Raw genomic sequence first — 24,634 nt, 5'->3', positions numbered from 1 at the left:
CAGAAGGAGGAGAGGCAGATATTTGTATAGAGTCGCTTTAAGTGGCAATAGCTGAGATGGATCTTCTTCTGTAACTTAGCAAGTGTCATGGACAAAAATGAAGTGACCTGGGTCTATGCGGTATTCCTCTAATTATACCAGCATTTCAAAACTCCTGAGAGGCTGCGTACCCTCAACACTGCCAGCCTTGGCTGAGCTCAGGAGCAAGAAAAGAGCAGTGAGTGAACCAAGGTCTTCTTCCATTGAGCAGTGCAGAACACTCTCATTAAGCATCCAGGTTGGCTTATAGAAACCGCATTTTATACCATTATGCATGGCTAAAAATGCAGCCAGTACAATACAAATGTTAACTAAAAGTATTATTAAACACTAGTTTTACAATATATTCATAATGTCAGGTTTACCAGGCCTTACCTACAACCAGCATTTTACTGAAGTGTATTAGAGAAGTGTCTTGCTCACAGTGCACGAAAGCACACTATGCCCCATAGTCACTTTTTTTTTGCACTGTAAAGACCTAATAGGAAGATGATGATTTTAAGGATGCTACATTAAAGGTAATGCTACTCAAATGATCAACACTGGTCAAAAAATTGCAACAGGTTTGGGCAGCCAGAATTAAAAGCAGCCACCAGCTACAGACATCCACAATTGGCCTATGAATAATAAAACACAGCAAAAAAGCCACAAACACCAAAAAGAACTAAGTTCCCACCCCACCTCAGTATTACTCATAATTTATTTATTGGCAATTTGTGTTCTTACTGTTGAAACACCACTTCTTGGCAGTTATCCCACATAAGTTTAAAGAAGGTGACATTTTATTTGGTTGGAAGAACAGAGGCACCACAGTAAGACTCAAGAAAACTGTCATTCGTGTCAAATAGTATTTTAACTTCTTTTTATTCCCCGCTTTGAAATATCTTAGTTGTTATGAGTTGGTACAATTGGTATTTTCTATGACTACAGAAGAGATCTTGAAGTTTGGCTTCAGAAGGGTCTAAGATTTTTTCTCATTTCAGGGTAGATGCCATTCTAACTAAGAAATCTGGTCTGTCTCAAAGTAGTCAGTGACTGGTTTAGATCCTGTTTCTTCATTGTAGCTATTGTAGAAAATGGAAATTCTTTTACACATAGGGTATCATTTATTGTTTTACAAGAGACAATGCATTGTTGCAGAACAAAGACTCCTGAGTATTTCCACAGTGAATGAAAATGAGACAAAGTCTTATCTTACTGTATATGATTTCAGGAAATTAATTTCTGTCTGAGAAGTAATAGAAGCAACTGAATAAACTCTGTCAGTACCTGATGGAATAACAGCTGCTCTTTCTCTTTAAAATACAGACATTTGGACCAAATGCCATGAACTAACTTTACAATTAATGTCTACTAAATGACACTTAACAGCTTGCTCAGAGGAAAACATTCTTTTAACATTGCAACCTAAAAAAACATGTAAGGAATATTTTTCAATGTTACCTAAACTCCTGCCTTTCACCTGATGGCATCCTTTTATTTTTAAGAATGTTTTCACAATTATCTCATTTATCCCCATCTGTCTGAGGAATATTCAACCACTACATTAATGTTATTTAAACTTAGAACATTTTCAAAGCATCTGTTGTTACATTTGTTTGGACTTCTGTAAAAGGAGCAGTTCAGCAAGGGAAATGACTTCTTGCTATTTTTTTTTATGTTTACATTAAAATATGCTTTTAACCTAGCAGGGCCTCTCAAGACAAATGAAGGAGGAGGAAATGAGAGGAAAGTTTTACATGGGTTTGTCTGTGAGCATTTTAGGTAGGAAAGGCTAAAGGAGCTCATGCTAAAGCAAGTGTCCTACTCCGAGACAGGGAGGAAAAGGCCACTGGGAAAAGACCAGCCTACACTTCTCCTGAAATCCATAATATTGCTGAAACAGCTGCCTTCTATTTAAGTAAGACCTTTATTTGACTAAGACTGGTGCACCCAAGGGCAATTGACCTGGATTTTTTTCCCCCTGCAAGACAGGAACTACTGCAACAGACAACAGATGATCTCAATGGAGAGAGCAAGTGAAGACTATAAGGTTACAGAAATCTTGCTCTTTACTTCCCAACTCTTTGAGAGACACATGATGCAGTTTTCTTCCCAGCATCTTGGTAGCTGAACCAGGCAGAGTCATTGGCTCCTGGCACAGCAGCAAAGGTATGTCTATGGGTAACCTTGTCTGCTCCTCAGTTGCAGTCTCTGTTAGTGCCTGCAGCATCAAAAGGACACTGTCTTCATCCCAGATAAAGTTTTTTTTATTGTAAATGAGAAGCTATATAGCTTATAGGTGAATGTTAAGATTACATGTCATAAAAATGACCCCTATTTTTACAAATAAAACGTCATCCCAAAAAATCCTGAAACAATCTATAATAAGTTGAGGATGGTTTGATTAGGAACAAGAGAAAATCATAAAGACTGTGATTATGCTCAGACCATGCCATAACGGTGAGAGGATATAAAAGACATCTTGTGATGCAATGTTCCCTTCTTAAAGCAACTTCTCTGATGCACAGCTCTTCCTCTGAACAGCATACAATCAGCCTTTTGGGATTGACTCAAAGACCAGCTTAGAAAAGACTGTGTTGTGGTGTCCTGGTTTCAGCTGGGATAGAGTTAATTTTCTTCCTAGTAGTTCACCACCTGCCAACTGATGCTCAGCCCATCCCTGACCAGTGATCACAGCCCTCCAGCCAACTCCCTGCAGCTTATATACTGAGCATGACGTCATATGGTATGGAATAGCCCTTTGGTCAGTTTGGATCAACTGTTCTGTCTGTGCCCCCTCCCAGTTTCTTGTGCACCTGGCAGAGCATGGGAAGCTGAGAAGTCCTTGACTAGCATAAGCAGTACTTAGCAACAACTAAAACATCAGTGTGTTATCAGCATTCTTCTCCTACTAAATCCAAACCACAGCACTGTACCAGCTACTAGGAAGAAAATTAACTCTATCCCAGCCAAAACCAGGACAGACTGATTTTTAAAAGCCTCTTCTACCACTTATGAAAAACTTTGCATGAAATAATAGCAATTGAGCAGTTTTACATTGTGTAACAATGGATTAGAAAGTTGTTATTCTTGACTGTATTTCTAAGTGGTTTAAAATTTAAAGGGAAAAATCTGACTATTTTCAGTGCCCAGTTTTCATTAATACTGTGAAAAGAAAATTGGAATTGCAGGCTCCCATGGTGTTCGCGAATTGAAATTAGCAGACTTAAAAACAAAACAAAAAAACCAACAAAAGGACCCCAAACCTGTTTTCTTTACATTTATGCCTTCCCACAAGCTGTGAATAGGAAATTACTCACAAGACAAGAATGTTTAACTACTGCATTTGCAATGAGGCATGAAGGCAATTATTTACAGGACACATACTAATTTTCACTCTGTGTGCTATCATTGTAGACCTGTTTGTGGTCGGCTTTCTGTAGCATTGTTGGATTCTGGTGAACTGGTTTCTGAGCTCACTGCAATTTCAACGTCTCATTACAACGAATACGTCTGAAAAACAAATCTCAGTGCTTCCTCTGCTGAACTGGTAGGATAGATGCAACCCAACTGCAAAACCAGGATGAGGATCTGCTGTAGACTTATGCAAGAGACTAAGCTCAAACCCACCCTGGTCTGAATACAGGGGTATCTCGGCCTGCTCCCTTCCTACTGAGCCTCAAGTAGCTGTCAAGGGGAGACAAGAACTGGCTCCCCAGGGGATGTCCATCAATGACTGAGCTGTCATGGGAGGGAAGCAGTATGAGGTGGTTCCACATGTGGCTGCTATAGCTGAGTGACAAACTTTCATCAGACTTGGAACAGTTGTGCATCCAAAGCCATGATCTAAGACAGGCACCACAAAAATAGGTGCACTGCTGAACACACACTCTACGCTCCTTGATCATAATGGCATCATGCTTCAAACCTGCACACACAACACACTGTCATACGGTGGAGAGGTGTGGTGCTTCTGACCAGAGTAGCTACATTTGCCATCTCACACTCACACCGTTGCATTTGTTCTAAGAAACCTGTCAGAAGCTAACTGAGCTTGAGGGAACAAGACAATAACCTATTTTCAAATGTGTTTAAGAGAAAATTATTAAGGTGTCTGTTCTACTCTTTGGTGCGCAAACTGACGTTCTTTACTTCCCATAAACCGAAATTTCAAAGGTTCTCTGAAGGAAAGATATAATACATTAAAATACCTCTAAAATGATGCTAACTAACTTAGCTAGTCATGAAAACAGTCTAGCAGCAAAACACCATCCACAGCTAAAAAGGTTGTTTTGCTAAGAAGCTAAACATTGCCTCTGCACAGAATATAGTGTTTATTTCCAAGTGCAATGATTTGCCATATACTGACTTCAAATTATTTACAATTCCTACCAACTCCTTAGGACTGCAGGTTTTGCAAGTAACATTTTTTTCCCTGTGGTGGAGAGGTGGGAGGGTTGTTGTCGCAATCTTCTTCAAATGTCAACATAAGTCTAAAGGGAGATAGGTTAGTTGGTAGCCACGTGCCAATTGATAGAGCATATCAAATCAACAGGTTTTATAAGTTAATGTGCTCTGCAGAGCTGAGGGGAATATTTTACACAGCTTAATAAGAAGCTTTTGTGAAAACATTTTCCACAAAACTAAATTTCATTTTAGCCAAAATGGAAAATGTAAACTAATATATTGTTTAATGTTTTTAGCAGTCTTCATCCCTGTTCTCTTACTCTCTTTACGAGTATATTTTTAACAATTTCAGTTGTATTGCTCCTCTTCTAGTATTCCTCCTCTCCCAATATGGATCCTTTCTCCTTTTGCCAGTTCAGCTGTCAGTCCTACCTCTCCCCACTTCTACATTTGTCATTCACCTTTGCACCTCCACTTCTTTCTTTTCTACATGGAATAATTTATCCCATCTTTGTGTGTGTTCTGGGAAATCTTTGGTAATTTGTTACTTTGCTTCAGAAATTTTGACTGATCAGCAGAGTCAGTGGTCCAGATTTTAAATTGAAGTATTCCTAAATGGGAAAAAAATTAAATGCTTTTGCAAATAAGGTAATGTAAGAAAGACAAAACCCAAATATTACACTACTGATAGCATGTTTTCAAGCTAGAGCTAAGTGCTGTCATCATTGGGAACCAGTTCAGACAGCTAAACCAATATCTTTTGCTCGGTTAGTTGCCTGCCACTCTAGCTCCCTGAAGACTCAGATGAACACCAGTGTTACAGCAAGAAAAGGGCAGGGGCACTGGAAACAAATTTTTGGTGGCAGCTAACTGTAAGATCGGCTTTATTGTACCAAACTTACAGTGTTGGCAACAGTGACATTTGGGCCCCACTGAACTTAGCGAAAGCTTTGCCACTGAGCTTTGCAGGATGAGCGTTTCATTGCTTGCTATTTTTATCGTTATCATTTCATTAAAAAAAAGAAAAAAACCCCTAACCCCACACCCAAACCACCTAATCTAGGAACCAGCTTTCTGCAAGGGAACACCAAAACATAGTTATAAAGAGTGAGGAATCTCATGGCTTGGCCTGCAGGGCAAGGAATGATTCTTGCTCATGAAATGAGCTGGACATGCAGACACCCACATTCATCTTTCGCAACCATGGGTGATTCCCTGACTGTCTTCTTTCACTAAGCAGCTACTACATGAAAAGATTAATGTCTGTGCCACAAACATTACATACATGGCTTGAATGTTGGAGCTGAAAGCCCACTGGATTAAATTTGCTCTAAATACTGTCATCAAGTCAGATCCATTACTGACAAAGTTGATAATGTGCCTGGGAAAAGAAGGGGCCAGGCTTTCAGGACATCCAAAATATGCGCGCACACACACTGGAAACTCAACTGCTACAAATACCAGAACTACACCTGCTAAACAGAGGTTCGGATACAACTTGCAGATAGAGCTACATTTGTTCAGCCTGAATTGTATTATTGCCAAGACCTTATAAGCTTCTCTGGGGGTGGGAAGAGAAAGATAAATGGACTTCAGGATTGATATAAATTACATTTGATGTAATTAATGTTCTTTTTCTCATGATAAAATTATTAAAATGAAAATACTACCTTGTTTTTCTTTGCTTCTCTCATCATACTCTATAAAACAATACTGATGTCTTTGATGTTAGCACAAGGAAAAACACTAAGATATCTATAAAGCTTTGTCTTATTTTGGAATATGATTCTCATGTTCTGGCTGCTTTCATCTTTCATTTATCCCTTTTCTGTAACTTTTTAAAGAGTATCTTCACAACATGTGCTGTATCTAGATCAGAATCTACTGTTTAAGCCAGCTTACATTTAAACTGTCAAAGTCCCAAATCTAGACCACAGCTCTTAACCTCAGAATAAGTGCTGGTTTTGAAACCTATGGGCCAGAATAGCATAACAACACAGCAGAACAAGGTTTCATTCAGGTGTTTTTATGGTTAGAAGGAGATAGCCTAAGGTTAGATCACTTCAGGTTACATGCATCCTCATTACAGGTTACTTTTGCCTTGAATTTTCCCTGCTTCCATTTATGAGCAATATCATAGAATCATAGAATCGTTTAGGTTGGAAAAGACCTTTAAGATCATCCAGTCCAACCACTAACCTACACTACCAAGTCCACACTAAACCAATCAAGGGCAGACTAGACTAAACCATGTCCCAAAGTGCCACATCTACCCGTTTTTTGAACACTTCCAGGGATGGGGACTCCAACACCTCTCTGGGCAGCCTGTTCCAATGCTTGACTACCCTTTCCATGAAGAAATTTCTCCTACTATCCAACCTAAACCTCCCCTGGCGCAGCTTGAGCCCATTTCCTCTTGTGCTATCACTAACTACTTGGGAGAAGAGACCAACACCCACCTCACTACAACCTCCTTTCAGGTAGTTGTAGAGAGCGATAAGGTCTCCCCTCAGCCTCCTCTTCTCCAGGCTAAACAACCCCAGTTCCCTCAGCCGCTCCTCATAAGGCCTGTGCTCCAGACCCTTCACCAGCTTTGTTGCCCTTCTCTGGACACGCTCCAGCACCTCAATGTCTTTCTTGTACTGAGGGGCCCAAAACTGGACACAGTATTCCAGGTGCGGCCTCACCAGCGCCGAGTACAGGGAGACAATCACCTCCCTGCTCCTGCTGGTCACACTATTCCTGATACAGGCCAGGATGCTGTTGGCCTTCTTGGGCAACAAATTCTCTATCCTTAGAGAATACCTAGTTCTCAAACTTGTCAGCATCCACCTGCCACTTTGCAGGCTGTCTAATGACTAGTCACACACTAAAAAACCCCAATGTTTCCACCGAGGTTTAAATTAGGTGTTAGCAAGTAGCTGAAAATTAGCAGCAATGGTTCTACTACTAGCTATGCAAAAGATAATGAAAATTCACACTGTACTGATCGCTAGAAAACACCAGCAAAAAGTTTACCATTTGCCTTTATCTCCTTCGTCTGGCAGCGGGGTAAGCAACCCTGTTTGCTGCCAGCAGTCTGTTAACATGGTAATTAGTTGATAAGCTGCAGCTGGCATACACCAACTACTTTGTAACACCATATTAATTGAATTTATCAGGTATTGTAAATGGTTAGTTAGAAGCACAATGGTTCCTTACACACTTGTAATTCCCCTGTTTGAATGTAGAAAAACTGAGCTGCAAAAGAATGCTGGAATAGACATTGTCCTGTGTCATTTAACTTGGAGAGGCAAAGCACTGGCCTCTTCCCTGTGGCCTACATGCAGTGCAGCCAGCTTCCCTCTTCCTTAGCAAAACTGTGTTTTCCCTATTTGCTAGGGGTGACTGCCTCAGATTCCTACTTTCTGTCTAGTCCTTCCTCCAAATAGTAGCTGAGGTAAAGCAAATTTCCTGTAGAACTTTAAGGACCTGATTTGACATCACATTGTTCAAACGTGGTATGAGAGAAAGCCTTGGCGTAGAAGTTGAGCAATACGATGTTAATTCAGGCCAGTATTTTGGCTATAAACCTTTTTATATCTTTGCAAAATATTGTCTTTCTTCTACTACCGTGTCCATAAAACCAAGGATGATAAACAGTCCTGAGGAAAAAGGTATTTTCCACAAAAAGAGGCAAATTCAATGCATATGTATTACAAAGTGACAAGTAGTTTCAGTGTTGCTAGTGTCCGCAATGTAGTATGCAAGAAAATACACCACTAGATGTAGCAAATCAAGCCAGAATGAAGTGTAGCTCAAGGCACACAATGGGCTTGCATTAATCAAGGCACCAGTAGCACATTGTCTAATTTCAAACAAACTAGAACAATTCATTTATTTACATCAACAATCTACTTTCAGTCTTGATTCTACATGTAAGCTTGATTCAAAGGACCAATTTTTAGGATTATACACTTTAACTTAGGATTTTTAAGCAGATTCCCATGAAAATTAATGGAACCTGTTCCAGACTCAATCAGCTATTTACTTCATCCTTGTGCAAGCAAATCCTCTTCCTTTCCAGAATTCCTTATTTAATAAGACAAAAGTCTTACCCAAGTCAGCAAATTAGTAAACTATTTCTGGAAACCTCAGGTTTGCAATTACTAATTTACTCATTTTATGTATGTTTCAACCAATGTAAGTGTGTGAAATCCACCCATGGAAAATGTTTTGAGAGTCCACATAACCATTATTTGGCTTTATTTAATTGGTTTCAGTAAACCTAATGTTTACAAAATAACCTGAAATCCAAATTCCTCTCTCAGGATGCAAATTAGGACAGGTCAGTGCTGGTTTTCTTATACTTTACTTGTGTATTGTGCTTCTATCCCAAATTGGAAAGACCATATTTTAGAAGACAAAATAGAGATTGTTCCCTGTTGGAGTTCAGAAAACTTCAACTGGCATGATCAACACAGGCCACAAAACAGATAAGATCTGACTTGGTATTTTAAAAAAGAAAGAAAGATTATTAGCATCTAAATGAACAATATAGTTTATCTACTAAAATATACATAAAAAATCCTTCCTGATAGTTCAAACCCATATATATACACACACATATATATATGGTATTTTACACCCTGTTCTTCAGTTAAGTGATTCTTTGATTCCAGATTTAAAAGATCTACACCTTTTTTGAAAATGGTGGAAACATCTCATAGTAAAGGCTGTCAAAGCACACATATTTTTATTTCTGTGGTTAACAACTAAGAATCACAAAAGATTTAGAACTGCCTAGAACCTATTTTCACATATTAGGGATACATGGACAGAAACTGGTACTTAATTAGTTGTATTATTGAAAATCTTGAATACTAATCTTGAAAATCATGACTGCTTTGTTTAAGAGAGCATGGTCCAATTTAATTATTTTCATGTCTGACAAAGCCACTGCATTAGCAGTCAATTCTTTAAGGTCTATGTAATATGTTATTCAGTAATTTTGTACTCTTTTAGATTTCTTTTTTTTTTTTTTGGGGGGGGGGGGGGGGGGGGGGGGCAGGTCATTCCAGACATATCTCACTCTCTGGTTAATGCTGGAATGGTCTGTAAGGCAGGTTCTTTTTCTGGGAGTAGGAAAAAGAATTGGTCAAGCAACTGCTTATACGCTAGCAACAGTGTTTCCTAATTTTTCTAGGGAAAGTCAGGAAGGTAAGCCCTCAAGGGTGCATGCATACTTGTGGGGAGGGAGAGAGAAAACAAGAGAAAATGAATATTAAATGGATTGTGAGATAAGTAATTTTCCCCAAATAGCCTCAACAATGAAACAAGACCATATTTCTTCACCTTGGTGTGTGCTGAATGAGAGTAGACCTCTGCCCTCCTCCAACACTGCCCACAGAACTGTGACCCTTAGCTCTAACCTGCTCTCCATTCACTTCCTCTCACTCATAGTATCTCATGCAGGGATTGTACACTTGCCTCTGATTGACTAACATATCACTTCTACACCTGAATAAAAGGACACTATATTCATGGACATTTTGTTGTCCATGATCCAGAGAAGCACTGCAAAATCTAGGGATTTCCACCTAAGTCAGTGGGGATGACACATATTGTCCACATGTGTTTGTGAATGAGTGATGTGGGGTGCCTGGTTTGCTTCTCTGCATTCACATCCCAGTCCCAGTATCACAGCAGGATCATGTGCTTCAGCTTTGCCTGTAAATACCTTCAGAACTGGGTCACAAGCGGTGTTTTATGTCTTTAAAAGAAAGAAAAATATCAGACCCTTCCTTCATGGGCCACCCTTTCAGAAGCATTGAGCAATGTGCCCAGTTTTCTTGAATTATTGTTTATAAAATGAGCACATTTCTTCAAACTACTAGAAACATTACCATCTAGTTTTGCCTATGCTGTGGAGATGTCTAACTCCAAACCACTGAACATGTAACAGCAGTACTAATAATTGTCACTTAATAAATTTCTCAATACATGTCTTTTCATGTTGTCTGCATATGTCTGAAGCATGAGGTAGAGCTTTAGGTACTGCCATACAAATAATAACCCCAATATTTGTCATGAATGTTTGCCATTCTTATACACATTATAGAAGTGAGAACGCCTAACTTTAGCAAGAATATGAGTGGAATATGAATGCACCCTCAAAGTTCACACACAAGGAAATCTGTTCATCATTTACACACCAGTGGAGAAAGTCTTGTGCAAGTCAACAGAGAGCTTTGTATGATTTATAGCAACCTGATGTCAGTATTTCCTACCAGTCTTAAAGCATAGTGAGCCGCTGATGTTACATTGATAGAAAACCATTATGCTCAGGAAAAAAGCCAGCTCCACAGTTTCCATCCATTTTCTGCCTTCTGATGTGTTCATATCACTGTGACTACAATTAATACATGCTAGAAAGCATTAGCCTGTCCTGTCACCTCTAGGCTACGTATTAAACTTCTCTTAGAATTACATTATGTTCGGCAAGGAGTATCTACTTAATTGTTCACATTTAAAAGGCATGTTTAGCTAATAGTAGCTGCATTTTGTCTTAAAGTGTGCTTAAAAAATAAACTTTAAAATAATTTCATGTTGGTTACAAATCCCCTGTACCAGTTGAGGCTACACAAAGAAAGGGTGTATAAGAGTGTGAACACCACCACTACTATCAAAATTACACACAATGCATTTGAGGAGTCAGAATGCTCTAAACTATTGAAAAATTATTTGTTAGAGGAAAAGAAAACCCTTTCTTTCAGCACATGCTATTGTTTTCAGCTGCTCCCAACACTAGGAATGTATGAAAATCCTTAGGACTGGCTGGAAAGCTAGAATTCCACTTAGTATTCCCATGTTTCAATGACGTGTCTGGCAAAGAGTAGAGATCAGTGTTGGTACAATGGTTCAACCATAGTTTTTAACCTCATTTTCTTACATAATTTAGGAAAAAATTCCTTTTGATCAAATTCAAATGAGAAATGCCGTATTTGTAATTCACAGTGACAGACACTAAGAGCTCAGTCTATTGACAAAGTGGTTCAGTTCACAATAAAATAATTTTGAAAAGTACAACATTTTCTTTCTGTTGCTTTGGGGGGCTTAATGATTTATAAGAAAATGAAATAACCTTAACAACTATTTTAACTTCAATTATAGGAAAATTAATCTATATCTGAAGCCCCTCAGTTCCTTTATGTATAGACATGTAAGTGCTAATATTTGGAAAGTTTGTAAATAAAGCATAATTTTCACCCTGTAGTAGCTCATACATACACATCTATATGTATTTCAGCTAAGCATTTTAAAAGGCTGATTCAAGGCAATGCAGCAATCTTTCTAGCACTGGAAATGCATACAGAACTACAGGATAATTGGACTGAGGCACAAATATTCCCTTTATGTCTTGAGCCATAATGAACACAGTAGCCCTGTGAACTAACTGTAATTTTATTTTCCTTTGTCTCAGCTCCTTGCACATTGAATTCCATGAAGTGCATTAAACAGGGCACTTGCAGTGATGTATAAATTATAGGAGTCACTTCACCTCCTACTGCAATGTTATCTTGCTGCCAGATGCACCAGGAATACAGTACAATAATTTGTGACAGGAAAAGAAGAGCAAAACTTCTAATAAGAAGTGTAAATCATTTGCAGTCCATATTTCACAGTTCTGCCCATTAGAAAAATAGGTATCAGTCCTGGGACCAAACCTAAACCATCACAAAGCATTTGAGAACACATGGTTCCTAGACATCTCCATCTATCCAATACATGCTATCACACAGCATAGGATGTACACGTGCAGGAAGCAGTTTGCATGCAAAGCCCCATACTGTTCAGGGCGCAGGACAGGACAAAGCCTTCCTCAAAGCAGTGACTGAACTGTAAGAGTCATCTTAAGTAGTGGGTTGTTTGCTCTTTCTCGGCTATACTGATGCTTTGGAGATTTCTGACCGTTGGCAGCTGTTTTCTGAAATGCAATAAGCCTGACCAAGATGGAGGAAAATCAACACATGCTCAAAGATCAGTCCATAAGCATCTATCGTATTATTAGTCCATCCTTAGTAATGCAGGAAAATAACTGATCCCATTTCTCCCTCAGAATCAAGAATCAGGGCCAAGAAAGGTAACTAATGCTACCAGTTGGTATACATCACTGAACTCTGTCCTGACTCTTCTTACCCTATTTACCTACAGAACAAGTACAGGACAAGATCTGGTACCAATCAAACACTGTCCTGAGAAGTGGAACCCAAGAGCTGCCAGACAAATGCTGATCAAGAGATGATGAAGTATTTTATTTGGTTGCAATGTGTGACCTTCTGTTGGTAGAAAGACATTTGTTTGAAGCTGAAAAAAGCTTGTTTCTACAAGACCATATTTTCACTTTGAAGGTTGTCTTCTGCTAAAACTTCCAAGACCAGCTAATACTGTTCTGGCTTTAAGACTGCCAAAACCTGTCCACCCCATTTCTGCTGGGGCCATTAGGAGAGGTTCTGAACCTAATTTCTAACTTAAACCTTTGTCAAGTCCCAAGTTGATTTTGAGATTTAACTGTAAATTGCAGAAAAAGAACAGCTTGTGCATATGCTAAAAACTGTAAGACTCCTTCCCTGGTTTAGATTTCCCTGCCATTAAACTGAATGATTTCACTTTATTTGAGCCAGTTTGGACCTCTCTGTATTTTGGAACATTTCAATAGCTACAGAAGTAGCTAGATAATAGCTAACAAATAAAATACCAGCCCAGTGTAACTGGAACAAATAAACTGGTAGCACAAATGCTCACTGAAACTCAGCAGAAATCAGAGCTCTGTACAGAGCTCAGGAAAGGCTGGAACAGCAATCCTGATATGCAGAATGGCAATTTATCCACCTGCAGTTTTATAACTCTTCATGTAAAATCAGGAAATCATCCCAGGCCTTTTTTTTTTTTTTTTTTTTTTTGATGGGTTTCCACTAACATTTTTCATAACTTGTCAACAAAAGGAAAAGGCTTTATTATTTCCTCTATGACATAAAGCTGAGGAAACATAAACTATTATTATTATCATCATCATCATTATTCGTGTTGTTATTAGTATTTAGAGTAGGAGAGAGGAATAGACTGTGATAGCAATATGTGTTGCCTTAATATACAAAACATAATGCAAACAAAATATGTTGACTAAGTTTTGCTTGCTAATAAATTTGTTATGACTTCATCCAATTACGGCACATTTAGCAGTTTGTATACCACAATGAAATCTGCAATTATAATTTTTGTGACTTTATGTTCCAGACAAGTTGATGGGATTGCTGCTTAGCAGCTCCTAATCTGGTCTACGTTTTTATGTCCCATATGAAATTTGTCGCAAATTGCATCTTTCCATTTATTATTTAGAAGACAGGTGCACAGAAAGCGAAGCTGGTGGTGGCACACCGAGACTTGTTAGCCACTACAAACTGCAATACATTTGTCCTAGAAAAGAAGCCCTATTTCAAGTATAAATCTTGCTAATCGGTGAAATCTAGCTAACCAGTAGTTTTTCTGATATATAGGTTTACCATATTCAAACTGTTTGTCTAATAGGGTCTCATCTTGAGCTGAGAACTTTGGTTAGAAATAGGCATGTTATGGGCAATGATCGTGTAAAAGTACATTTATGGTTCTGTCAATAAAACTGAATGGGCTCTGGCCATCCTTTAAATGTGTTCTTGCTAGAAAACTGTTGACCTGAGAGCTCTCTTGTGCATCGTCTCTTGTGCTGGGGTGGATCCCTTTGCTGACTGACCATTAGGCAGCAAGAGAAAAAATCTAATGGGATCTCAGGTTATGGCCTCTAAAGTGAAAACATAAGAGTAAAATTGTCCTAATCATCATATTTTCTGCCTCCTAGAACTATCTGTTAGGAAACATAAACTTCACAAGCATTAGTGAGGATGTTAAGGGCTGGCTGTGGAGAAGCTACTCTGGTTTGTGAAAAGGCTTAAGCGGAAAAAGTTGAACTGAGCAATGGGAAGAATTTAAATGGAGGGACAAATCCTTTTGCATCTCCCTTCCCAAATGAAACGAAAAAAAAAAAATTAATCTGTCACTGTCAACAATATTATGCTTTTCTCCCTTAAGTTCCAGCCTTCTGTTAGGAGTAGCTCAAATCCACATGGAGATGTGAGTATTATTGAGATGGAGCAGTGCCTACAGGACAATCCATGGAGAAAGCTTATTCATAAGACTAAGTGACTAAAACAGCTTAGAGAGAGACAGGTATGCTAGAAGTTATGACTCCAGTAACCCCTTTGGTTCATGTTGTTTCAAATACGAGAAAAGGACACGGCCAATGAAGAGGGAGGCAAATTAATAGCTTTTAAGAGTTGAGAGTGGGAGGACAAGTGACATTTTGATGTGAAGAATGACAGATAAAATGATCCAGACAATTGGGATTATGGAGAACATAATTCCTGTGCCAATCCATACTTTTTTTAAAAAGCAGTAGCAGTTGGGATCCAAGAAATGAAACAGTAAAACCATTCTCAAATAAACAAAAATGAGAAGTGGAGCTGGGTGATGAATGGTAAGCTAAAATAGGAAAGCTAACACCAGGATGTAAAGCTAATGGCAAGGTTTTGCGGGAAGATTAACATTCACATTCCCCTTCTGGACCACAGTTTGGACAGAAATGATAACCTGTCAAAAAGCTTCATTTCACCCCTCCCATTCCTGCACCCACCAGCTAAATGACTGTGCTTGGCTCCAGGTCTACTGAGCATTGCAGCCCCAGACCTGAAGCTCAAAACAACCCCAGAGAAGAATTTTTCTGAAATTTCATCGGCTTTCAGCAAACTGTAAGGCTGAGGTAATGCAAATACATTTCTAATACAACAGCTGCACTCTAAGCGGGTTTGGGAAATATTTAGTGGTAGATAACTAATGTATTATTTTACATTTACTTTATAAAATATTTTTAAAAATTTACATTATCTACATTTACAGTAGATAAATGTAAATATATCTATTGAACAGCACTGCCTGAGTTAACTAAAGTGAGGAAGCAATTGGTGTGGATGAGTTCAGACCTATTTGAGCTACTGCATTGACTCGTACTGGACCAGACACAGTCTTGTTAAACTCAAGAATCTGAAAATAAGAGGGAAAGAGCAGAAAAAAAAAAAGGCTAAAAATTAATTTTCAAACTTTCAACAAATGAATTCTCATCACAACTCCCAAATATCTTTCTCATGATGTCTGGAACTTCTGCAAGTGAAATGTCTTCTTGAGAGGTGTAAAAATTTGTAAGGTGGGTGTACCTGTTGCTGCTTAGTTTTAAGAATGGTGATTGAATCTCATGGCATTTTGAAAAACACTCTGAAATGTCTTCTTTATTTTGGAAAGCAAAAGAAGCCAACCCCAAAGTATTCTTATCAAATCTGTAAATATCTTGGTTCCTGGAAGAGCTCAAATGTCACCCTGCAGGTCCATCAAACACTGAAACAAATCATAAATGTCTCTGCCTTTACTTAAATTTAAATAAATAATTTTTGCATGTGGGTATTAGGCTATGTGACTTCAAAAAGGAACCATGCATCTGCATGTGAAGCAAAGTTTGATTTGCCTTAAGGCTATGTAGACATATCCCCTGCCCCAGATTTGAATGTTCTACTAAGATGGCTCTCAGCTGTGACTTTCATTAATATACTAGTCTCAAATTTCATTGATTTCTACTTGAACTAAATATGTACTGCACAACAAATTGATCTTAATTATTTTACTATTAAGTATTATAGCAAGTAACAAAGACTACCAAATTACCTAAACCAACTGACAGTAAGCATGCTACTGATTATCACAGAATTCAAGTGAATAAGAAAAACTGAGATATGTGTGGTATGACAAGCTGTTCAGTCAGAAAAGGTAAAAGCCATCCCAGGCCAACAAAGAAGGCAGGAGTAAGTCATTGGACATCTGGGATTTTTTAAAGCTTATAGAGTAACATAATTCTTCAGATTGCTGTTACGAAGTTTTGCATGCCTTTCACATCTGTGATAAACATTCGGGTTTTTAGAGAAGGTATATAGTATTTATTGAATATAAAGGTAAGTGGGAAATTATACCAGAGAGAAAAATTAGTGCCAAATCTCCATTATTCAGGGGGAGTAGGAAAGACATGGCCAAAACACTACAAATTTTTTGTTCTACGGAAAATACTAGAATGTAAACATTTTACATTTCTAATCAAAACTGAAACATACATTCTGAATAGTCTTGTCTTGGAAAAAAGCCATAAAATAATTTGAAATTTGAGATTATTTTATTCTATGTGTTCAGGTTTTTACCATCTATACAGTATTTCATATCATAAACAGTAATTCAAAATGAACTCTGCTTCTACTACTGACATAATATGACACTTGAAATATGGTACTTACATCTTATTTGGGAGAAATGCTTAAGGCACAAGCAATTGCAACATATTTCTCCTAAATTCAGTTGTCCCTTCTTTATCACATCAACACAGTTGCAGGGGCCCCAGAATGCCCTTCCCAGTCCAGCCTCAGGTCCTTGGTCAAGCTATAACCTTCCTCAGATAATGACTATCAACATGCTCCCATCCGTTGTCTTTAAAAAACGTATAGCAAACTCTCCACTGACACTGCCATGCATAGAAAGGCCCCAATTCAACTTCTCCCTGCTATGTAAGAAAGGACTGTCCCACTAGGTGGGACTCTGGGGGACTGGAGCATGCAAATATGAAATAAAAGAAAGTAATAAAAAAGTTGACTAACCTAACCCACCTGAGCTCGGCTCACAGGGATCGATGTCCTCGTCATCGCTAGGACATTCAGCCGAGGCCACCAGGATGTCATCTGTGGTCTGCAAAGAAAATAAAAGTCAAATAGATATATTTTAATTGACTGCACATGTTGTAAGATTCTCACTGGCATTTCTTTTATTGCTTGCCTTTATGCAAGGCCCAGAGCATTCCAGATTTAATATGTAATGGCACAGTAACACTCTCCAACTCTCTATTAATAGGACTTTGCTTTTCAATTCGCACTTGTCAGTTTTTAGAAGAACTGTGTTAGATATCCAGTGCAGGCACTTAAACATTTTAATATTTTTTTGTAATAAGAACAGAAAGTAGAGTGATAGAATATGTATATCAGCGCTGCTATTCTTCCGTCTTTATCTCCAATATCTCTACTATGGTATTGCTGAAAACACTGAGAGCATTAAAAAAACAAGTCAAAATATTGAACTGCCTGCAGCTGTTAAAACTATCAGAAAAGTAGTGATGTTTTCTCCATTAATTGCACTTGCTTTCTCAGATGTAGAGCCCAAAAAAAGGAAAAGAAGCAAACATAACTCTCATTGAGTCGAAAACTATTAAATGAAAAGAAAGTAAAAAAACCAATAATAAATATATGCAGTGTTAGAAAGTACTATCCTATTTTCTTAAATAAGTATTGCCTGAGTGCTGTGCTTACATCTGAGGGGCTCTAGGAACATCTGTCCAAAATGAGTTTGGACAGTTCTTTGTATAAAGAAATCAAATAAATCAAGACAAAGGAGACAAACCAAGGGATGTACAATACAACACGCTATAAAGAAAAGAAACAGGGGATTCCTATCTACCGCTTCTTACAGTGCAAGAACAAGGAGGTATTCAATGAACCACTGAGGCAATCAATCTGAACCTGATAAAATGAGATACCTTCTGTTCAAGCCACCTTTGAGAACAGTCATTTAGAAATGTAGTAAGAACATCCACAGTTATTAGGGGAAATAATAGCAGGGAAATATAAACTGTCACGCTCCTGGTCATTTCTCAAGCAATTACTAATGAGGTTAGGAAGAAGCTTTTCCTATGGGCAAGGTGTTTCATAACTGTCCATTTCAAGCTTCTGTTCAGCTCACTGAAGGAAATACACAGACAGAATAAGATGACTACATGATACTGAAACAAGCAGCTAAGGATATAGCAGGCAAAAAGCCATGCTTGGATCCCTGTATGGTACATATGCCAACGAAGAGATACAACCCATTTTGGTCAATGTGAAATAGATTTTTAGGGGAGGGTTTTTTTCATGAGTGTAGGAGAAGAACATTACAATTCATCAAAGTTTTACCCCAGTTTAAGTCTGAATATGCAATAATTTTACTTCTGTACGGTATGGCCAAAGCCTAACCAATGTTGTTTATCATTGTTATTCCAACTGAAGTTTTCAAGCAAAGCATATTACAGTAATAGGCTTTTCTTTGTCACGCTTCAAGAATATTAATGAACATATGCTTTCAGCACTTCTGTGAAGTAGGAAAGAGATACAGGAATACATTCATTAATATGTGAGGTATAACAAAGAAAAGCCTTTTATAATGATATTATATTTTACAGGTAGAAGACTGAGGCATAAGAGAATGAAGTAACTCACTGAAGGTAGCCAAAGAGGCTATAGACCACAGCTATGTTATGTCACAGTTCAATGCCATAATCACAAAAATTATCTTTCCTTATATCTGTGAAAATGTATAGGTGGGGGAAACCACTCTGTAAATCTGTAAGGCTGCCAAAATGAGCTGGCAGATTTGCCATGAGACTTAAAAAGACAAAAAAAAAAAAAAAAAAAGAAGTATTCTAGTTGTCCTTTCTTTCTGCCATGTAGAAAAAAAGAGTTATAACAAAAGTCAGCTGCAAACATCCTCCTGAATTTCTAATGCCCATTTCTTTTCCCCAAAACACAAACATTTAAGCTTGAAAATCAGTGTCTTAGTCCCTTTCTGGAAAACCACCTATGGTTTTTCTAACATATAAAGAAAAAATAAACAACCAGGTAACCAATAAAGCCTGCAAATAAAAAGTTAACTCTGTACTGTAAAGGCCACAACTAATAAGTATAAAAAAGAAAATCATGCATCTCCCAAACAGTTTCAATTTGGTCAGTGAAACCACAGCGTCATCTTTTTCCTTCTGCCCATAACACTGGCAAAGACACTACACATTTATGACCTGCAGCCAGAATACTGAACACTTACCAATTGATCACTGGGGAATTGTACGCAAATACCATTAAACAGAGACCATCACATGCATACATAATAGCCGTCGCAAGAAATTATGTTCTGTGAGATCTACTGATCTAACTGGAATGTTGTTTAAGAGTGCTTTGGTACTTGCATGGATGAGTAACCCTTGTAAATGATCAGACAGATTTATAGAATTATTGCAGTCCCTCTGATTATTCTTGATACAGGATAGTATGGTCAGAGTTTACATTAAGTAACTCTACTTTTTGTACAGTTTGCACTGCATTCAAAATTACCAGAAAATAACTATGGAAAAATCATACACTTTAAGTATCTTAATGTGTGAGAGATACTTTGCTCAGTTACTTATAAGAGGGAGTGTCAAAACTGTCTTTATGAAGTGACACTAATTCCAATTTATGGAAAGAGTATTCACACTTCTACAAGAACAAAGGGATGTTCTTGACTGATAAAAGTGCGTGCATATTATGGGTACAGAAATGAACAGTACCTTAAATAAATGTGAATATAGCATGTCAAGAAAGACCTCATTAATGTCTCAGAGTATTAAAGGAAATAATGTATGTTTCAAAGTCAATACTAGATATAAAATTAATTTTTTTGCAAGAAATAAATCAAGTATTGGTATTTGAATAAGAAGGGAAGTGGTAAGATGTGAAAAATGTTTTCTTCAGAAAAATATGTCAGGAAGAATTCCAGTTTAAGTATCAATTAACAGATGTGTCACAACCTCCCCCATTCTCCTCTTTTCCCCAAACCCAAATACCTCTTTCCCGCTACTCATACATATTTTTACCAGAAAAAAGGTAAAGGAGCTGTGAAAGCCAAGTGAGATGGCAGTGACCAAGCTACAAATGAAAGCCATTGGACTGCTTAACACAATTTAAAATGGGATTAAGAATTACCTAAAACACTAGAGAATATAAAGAATACATAAATTAAAGAAAATCTATGGGCTAGCTACCAGAGGTCTTTCTCCAGAAGAGCTCTGACTGACAGGCATTTACCTGAACAGAGAGCAGCATTTAGACCTAAGGGTCTCAGACAGCCACGGGGTACAGATAAATAATGCAAGATAGGGTAATATGTTTTACTTACTGCACATTATCTTTTCCTCATGCTTTTTAATTTGGATGGGAAGATTTAAAACAAATCAGTTCTCCTAAGTGAATTGCAATTGTTGCTGGCACTATAGCTAATTTACAGGACACCGCTTCGAGCATTCTCATTAATCAAGGATTTAAAAGTCAGTGGAAAATCCCTTATTTACCGTGAGTGCCTAATAGGATAACATCCAACTGGTATCATCATAATACACGATTGGATTAGAATGTCTCTTGGGTGAGTTGTTCAAATTCATTTAAGAAGCAATACTCTAGTTGTAAGAGATGAAAAAAAATATTAAAATAGCAGGTGTACAACCTGGAAGGCCAGGCAGAATTTCTTTTGATTGCAACTTCTTTTTTTTTTTTTTGTGTATTTTCATAGCTTTTCAGATTCACTCTGCGGAAGTGGTTGTACGATTTAAAATGCAGTCCATTGTAATATGTGGCTTCTTAAAAAGTTGGACATCTGTTCACATTTCAGAAAAAGGATGGTAGAAGAAGCTTACAATTAATGTGCCAATATAAAAAATTGACCAAAAAAATCAAATCACATTTCGTAAAGCTAGAAGTCACTGCATAATGTTGTTTCTGACAATTATTCATGGGTGTGGTCCCTGCAGGAATAGGTCTTGCTTACGTCAGTCAGGTCTGCTTGCAAAAATAAGGACTTTGGGATTTGTCTCTTAGCCAAGAGAGAGTTTAAAATATCACCAATCTGCCACCTTGCCACCTTGAGGAAGGAAATGGTGACTATTTCAAGAAAGATCCTGGCCAGATCAAAAAATGATTCTCTAGTCATGGCTTAAATATAGTCTGTAGATATGGATAAATATCAAGCTGCCTCAAAGGTTACTACCATGGGTTCAAAACTGGTACCAGCAATTATGGTTGTGCCCTTCTAATAGTGGTCTTTGAATGCTATGCCATTAAAAAAAAAAAAAAATGCAAATGAATAAACAATACCAGAAAGTAATTTTTTTTATTATCCAGTTTTTGCATGACTGGATGTAAATACATACCATCTTACTCAGTTTTTATGTATGAAGCCTGTTATACCTGAGGGTACCAGAGAAATATGATCTAAAAATTAAATCACCAATCTGAATTGTGCATTCATTAAGAGTATAATGGATCCTGCATATTTTCTCCTGTAGTATTCCATCAGCTCTCCTTTAAATCATAGCACCCCATAGCTACTCTGAATATAGTTTATTCCTTTCTTGTTCAATAATATACTTTATCCCATGAGAACTGCAAACAAATCCAAATTACACAACAGTTAAAAACTAGCAGTCCTAAATTATTATATGAATTATAAACAACTTAACTGCTTGTGACTACTATTTAAATTATTTTAGATCAGAACTTCAACTGTGTAATCAAAACTATTCTTATTTATTTGTACGGCTTTGGCGCTTAACGATACCAGCCAGGCACTGTTGTGCTTGGTGCTAAAGGCAGCGGGAAGGAAAAGGCTCTGCTCCGAGGAGCTGAGAGTTTGATCTTGGACCAGATGCAACAAATGAGTGTGAGAGAGGGGAGCAGAGCATGAGAAGGGTCAGGTGAGGATGCTACTGATAAGCACTAGCAGTTACGCAGGCTCTGATCTAGCAAATTTTCCAAAACGATGCTCCAAGACAGCAGGAAGGAAGGTTAGGAAGAAAGAAGGTGGAGAAAAGCCAGGCAGGAGCCTGCGACTGGCCAAGGAGATGCTGGGAACAGATGGTGCCTGGAGAGCACTGCCAAGGCTGCAAGCCTCTCTGAGGAAACTTGGGGCATTTAAAACCCCAAGCACAGAGGTGAGGGCAGCCAGGGCGATGCAGGAAGAGGCAGGCAGCACCAACAGCCCGATGGTTAAGGCATGGGAGCATGGAGCACGGTTGTGTTGGGAGGGGAAGTAACAAGGAAAGTGAGAAATTAATGGTAAGGTCACCGGAGCAAAGGGGACAAGATGGTATAAGGGGATGGCGAGGATACAAGGGAGTTGATATCAACAGATGTGATTACGTGAAGATTAATGGGTAAGAATTTAATGAGTGTTAACAAATGGCTGTCTGAAAACATACTTTCAGATGTAGGACTAGGAAATTAAACCCTTAATTCTCCTTTTCCCCTTTTCTGAAATGCTTGGTTATCGTCTCTGCTTACATTACTTCATTTTTCCTCCTGAGAAAAAGCTTATTCAAATACTTGCCATTTAGGTCAGAGAAAATCAGCTACAACTCATATCTAAACACAGAGTTCTGCTTCAGCTTAGCAGAAGGGTATATAGCTAGAGCTGTGGTATAAAAATAGGTTTTGGAAAACCAACAGATATAGACTACTATCTTCTTCATTAGCTGTGGCAAACTTTCCTTTAAAAATACGGTTCATGCAGTGTTTACAGAAGGGAGCTTAGAGCAGTCATTTTGTATTTTTGCACTGGACACATTAACTTCTGAGACAGTGAGAGACTTTCCTAAAAACGAATCCCTCACATATATTCCTTTTATCCCCTATTTTTCTTTTAAAGGGAGGAATAAAGTAATCTAAGCCAATGGGAGTGCTGGCAGAAACCAACAGGGCATGGAAAATCACAGAAGTGTTCATATGGAAAAAAACAAAATTTCATTTTTTGGGACAGGATTAACTGCACAATTTTCTAGCCAAGACTGTGTAATTTAAATTTAATGTTCTGTGTATGAAGCAGATCTCTATGACTGGTTGAGACAGTTGTAGAAAGAAACTCAAATATGTCACATTAATCAGCTGTACTCTTCAGCTACCTGCTTCTCCCTGCTGTTAATAACCTCCCATTGCATGAGGCCGTTTGCATAGAGGCACGGGTACGTGAGTTGCAAGGAAGAACAATCACAAAAGAATACGGGAAAGATGGAGGAAGGTGTCTCCCCCATAGGTTGGCTCTCCAAGGAGAAAAAGTAAACAGTGTAATTATTAATAATTTCCGATAGATGGCTCCTGAAGGACAGAGGCAACAGCAATGCTGAGTACAAATACGAGATTGATCTCACAACCAATCATTTTATCATACCGTAACCCAGTGTTACACAGTACAGCAAAGCGGTAACCTTAACCTGCATCCCAGAGGTGATAAACAGCACATGAATACTGATAAACAGTATATACAGCAAGTAAGGCGTTACATAACACAACTCTGAGAACAAATGCAACAACTCTGAGAGCAAGGAAATCAACATTGTGACCAGTGACTACTAAACTAATATAATGAATGCTTATAACAAATTTGTTTTAACATGCTCTGGTCAGATCTGTCGTCATTGCAACCCTTCGTGCCCCACACGGGGCACTGAAAAGCACTGTTGTGGTTTCACCGCAGTTGGCGACTAAGCACCATGCAGCTGCTCGCTCACCCCCTCCCTGCCCCAGTGGGATGGAGGAGAGAATCAGGGACAAAAAAGTAAAACCTGTGGGTTGAGATAAAGACAGTCTAATAGGACAGCAGAGGAAGAGAAAATAATAATAATATTAGTAATAATAATGATGATGATAAAGGATTATACAAAGCAAGTGATGCACAATGCAATTGCTCACCACCTGCCAACTGATGCCCAGCCAGTTCTTGAGCAGCGATCCCTCCCCCCCAGCCAACTCCCCCCAGTTTCTATACTGAGCATGACATCATATGGTATGGAATATCTCTTTGGCCAGTTTGGGTCAGCTGCCCTGGCTGTGCCCTCTCCCAGTTTCTTGTGCACCTGGCAGAGCATGGGAAGCTGAAAGGTCCTTGACCAGTGTCAGCACTACTTAGCAACAACTAAAACATCAGTGTGTTATCAACATTGTTCTCATACTAAATCCAAACCACAGCACTGGACCAGCTACTAGGAAGAAAATTAACTCTATCCCAGCCAAAACCAGGACACTGAGAAAGATGCTATAGTGATCTAGCAGTAATATCAGCTCCCGATGACATGCTGTTTTGACAACTGCCTCTAAAGTTGTATTTAACCTGCTATAGGTCAAACAAGCATACGTGCATCAATTACTGCTCATCCTCCCACATACAAAAAGTATTTTCTCAGCACCATGCTACTGAAAAATGTTATTTCTGGACATGACAT

At 38.3% G+C, this 24,634-nt stretch overlaps 1 protein-coding gene across 21 annotated transcripts in view; it reads right to left on the bottom strand.

Moving 5' to 3' along the window:
* Positions 1 to 24,634, bottom strand: part of NRXN1 (neurexin 1) — a 728,426-nt gene that overhangs the window by 1,415 nt on the left and 702,377 nt on the right. For 12 of the 21 annotated variants that reach the window (XM_075708515.1, XM_075708516.1, XM_075708517.1 and 9 more), the window contains one exon: positions 17,187 to 17,274. In XM_075708515.1, coding sequence (XP_075564630.1) covers positions 17,187 to 17,274 — 88 coding nt within the window. The remainder of the gene's footprint in view (positions 1 to 17,186; positions 17,275 to 24,634) is intronic. The other 9 variants (XM_075708519.1, XM_075708523.1, XM_075708520.1 and 6 more) reach the window with 2 other exon arrangements.

Source organism: Pelecanus crispus, chromosome 3 (assembly GCF_030463565.1).
Source record: "Pelecanus crispus isolate bPelCri1 chromosome 3, bPelCri1.pri, whole genome shotgun sequence".
Taxonomy (NCBI): Eukaryota; Metazoa; Chordata; class Aves; order Pelecaniformes; family Pelecanidae; genus Pelecanus; species Pelecanus crispus.
This window is presented reverse-complemented; position numbering and strand designations above follow the sequence as displayed.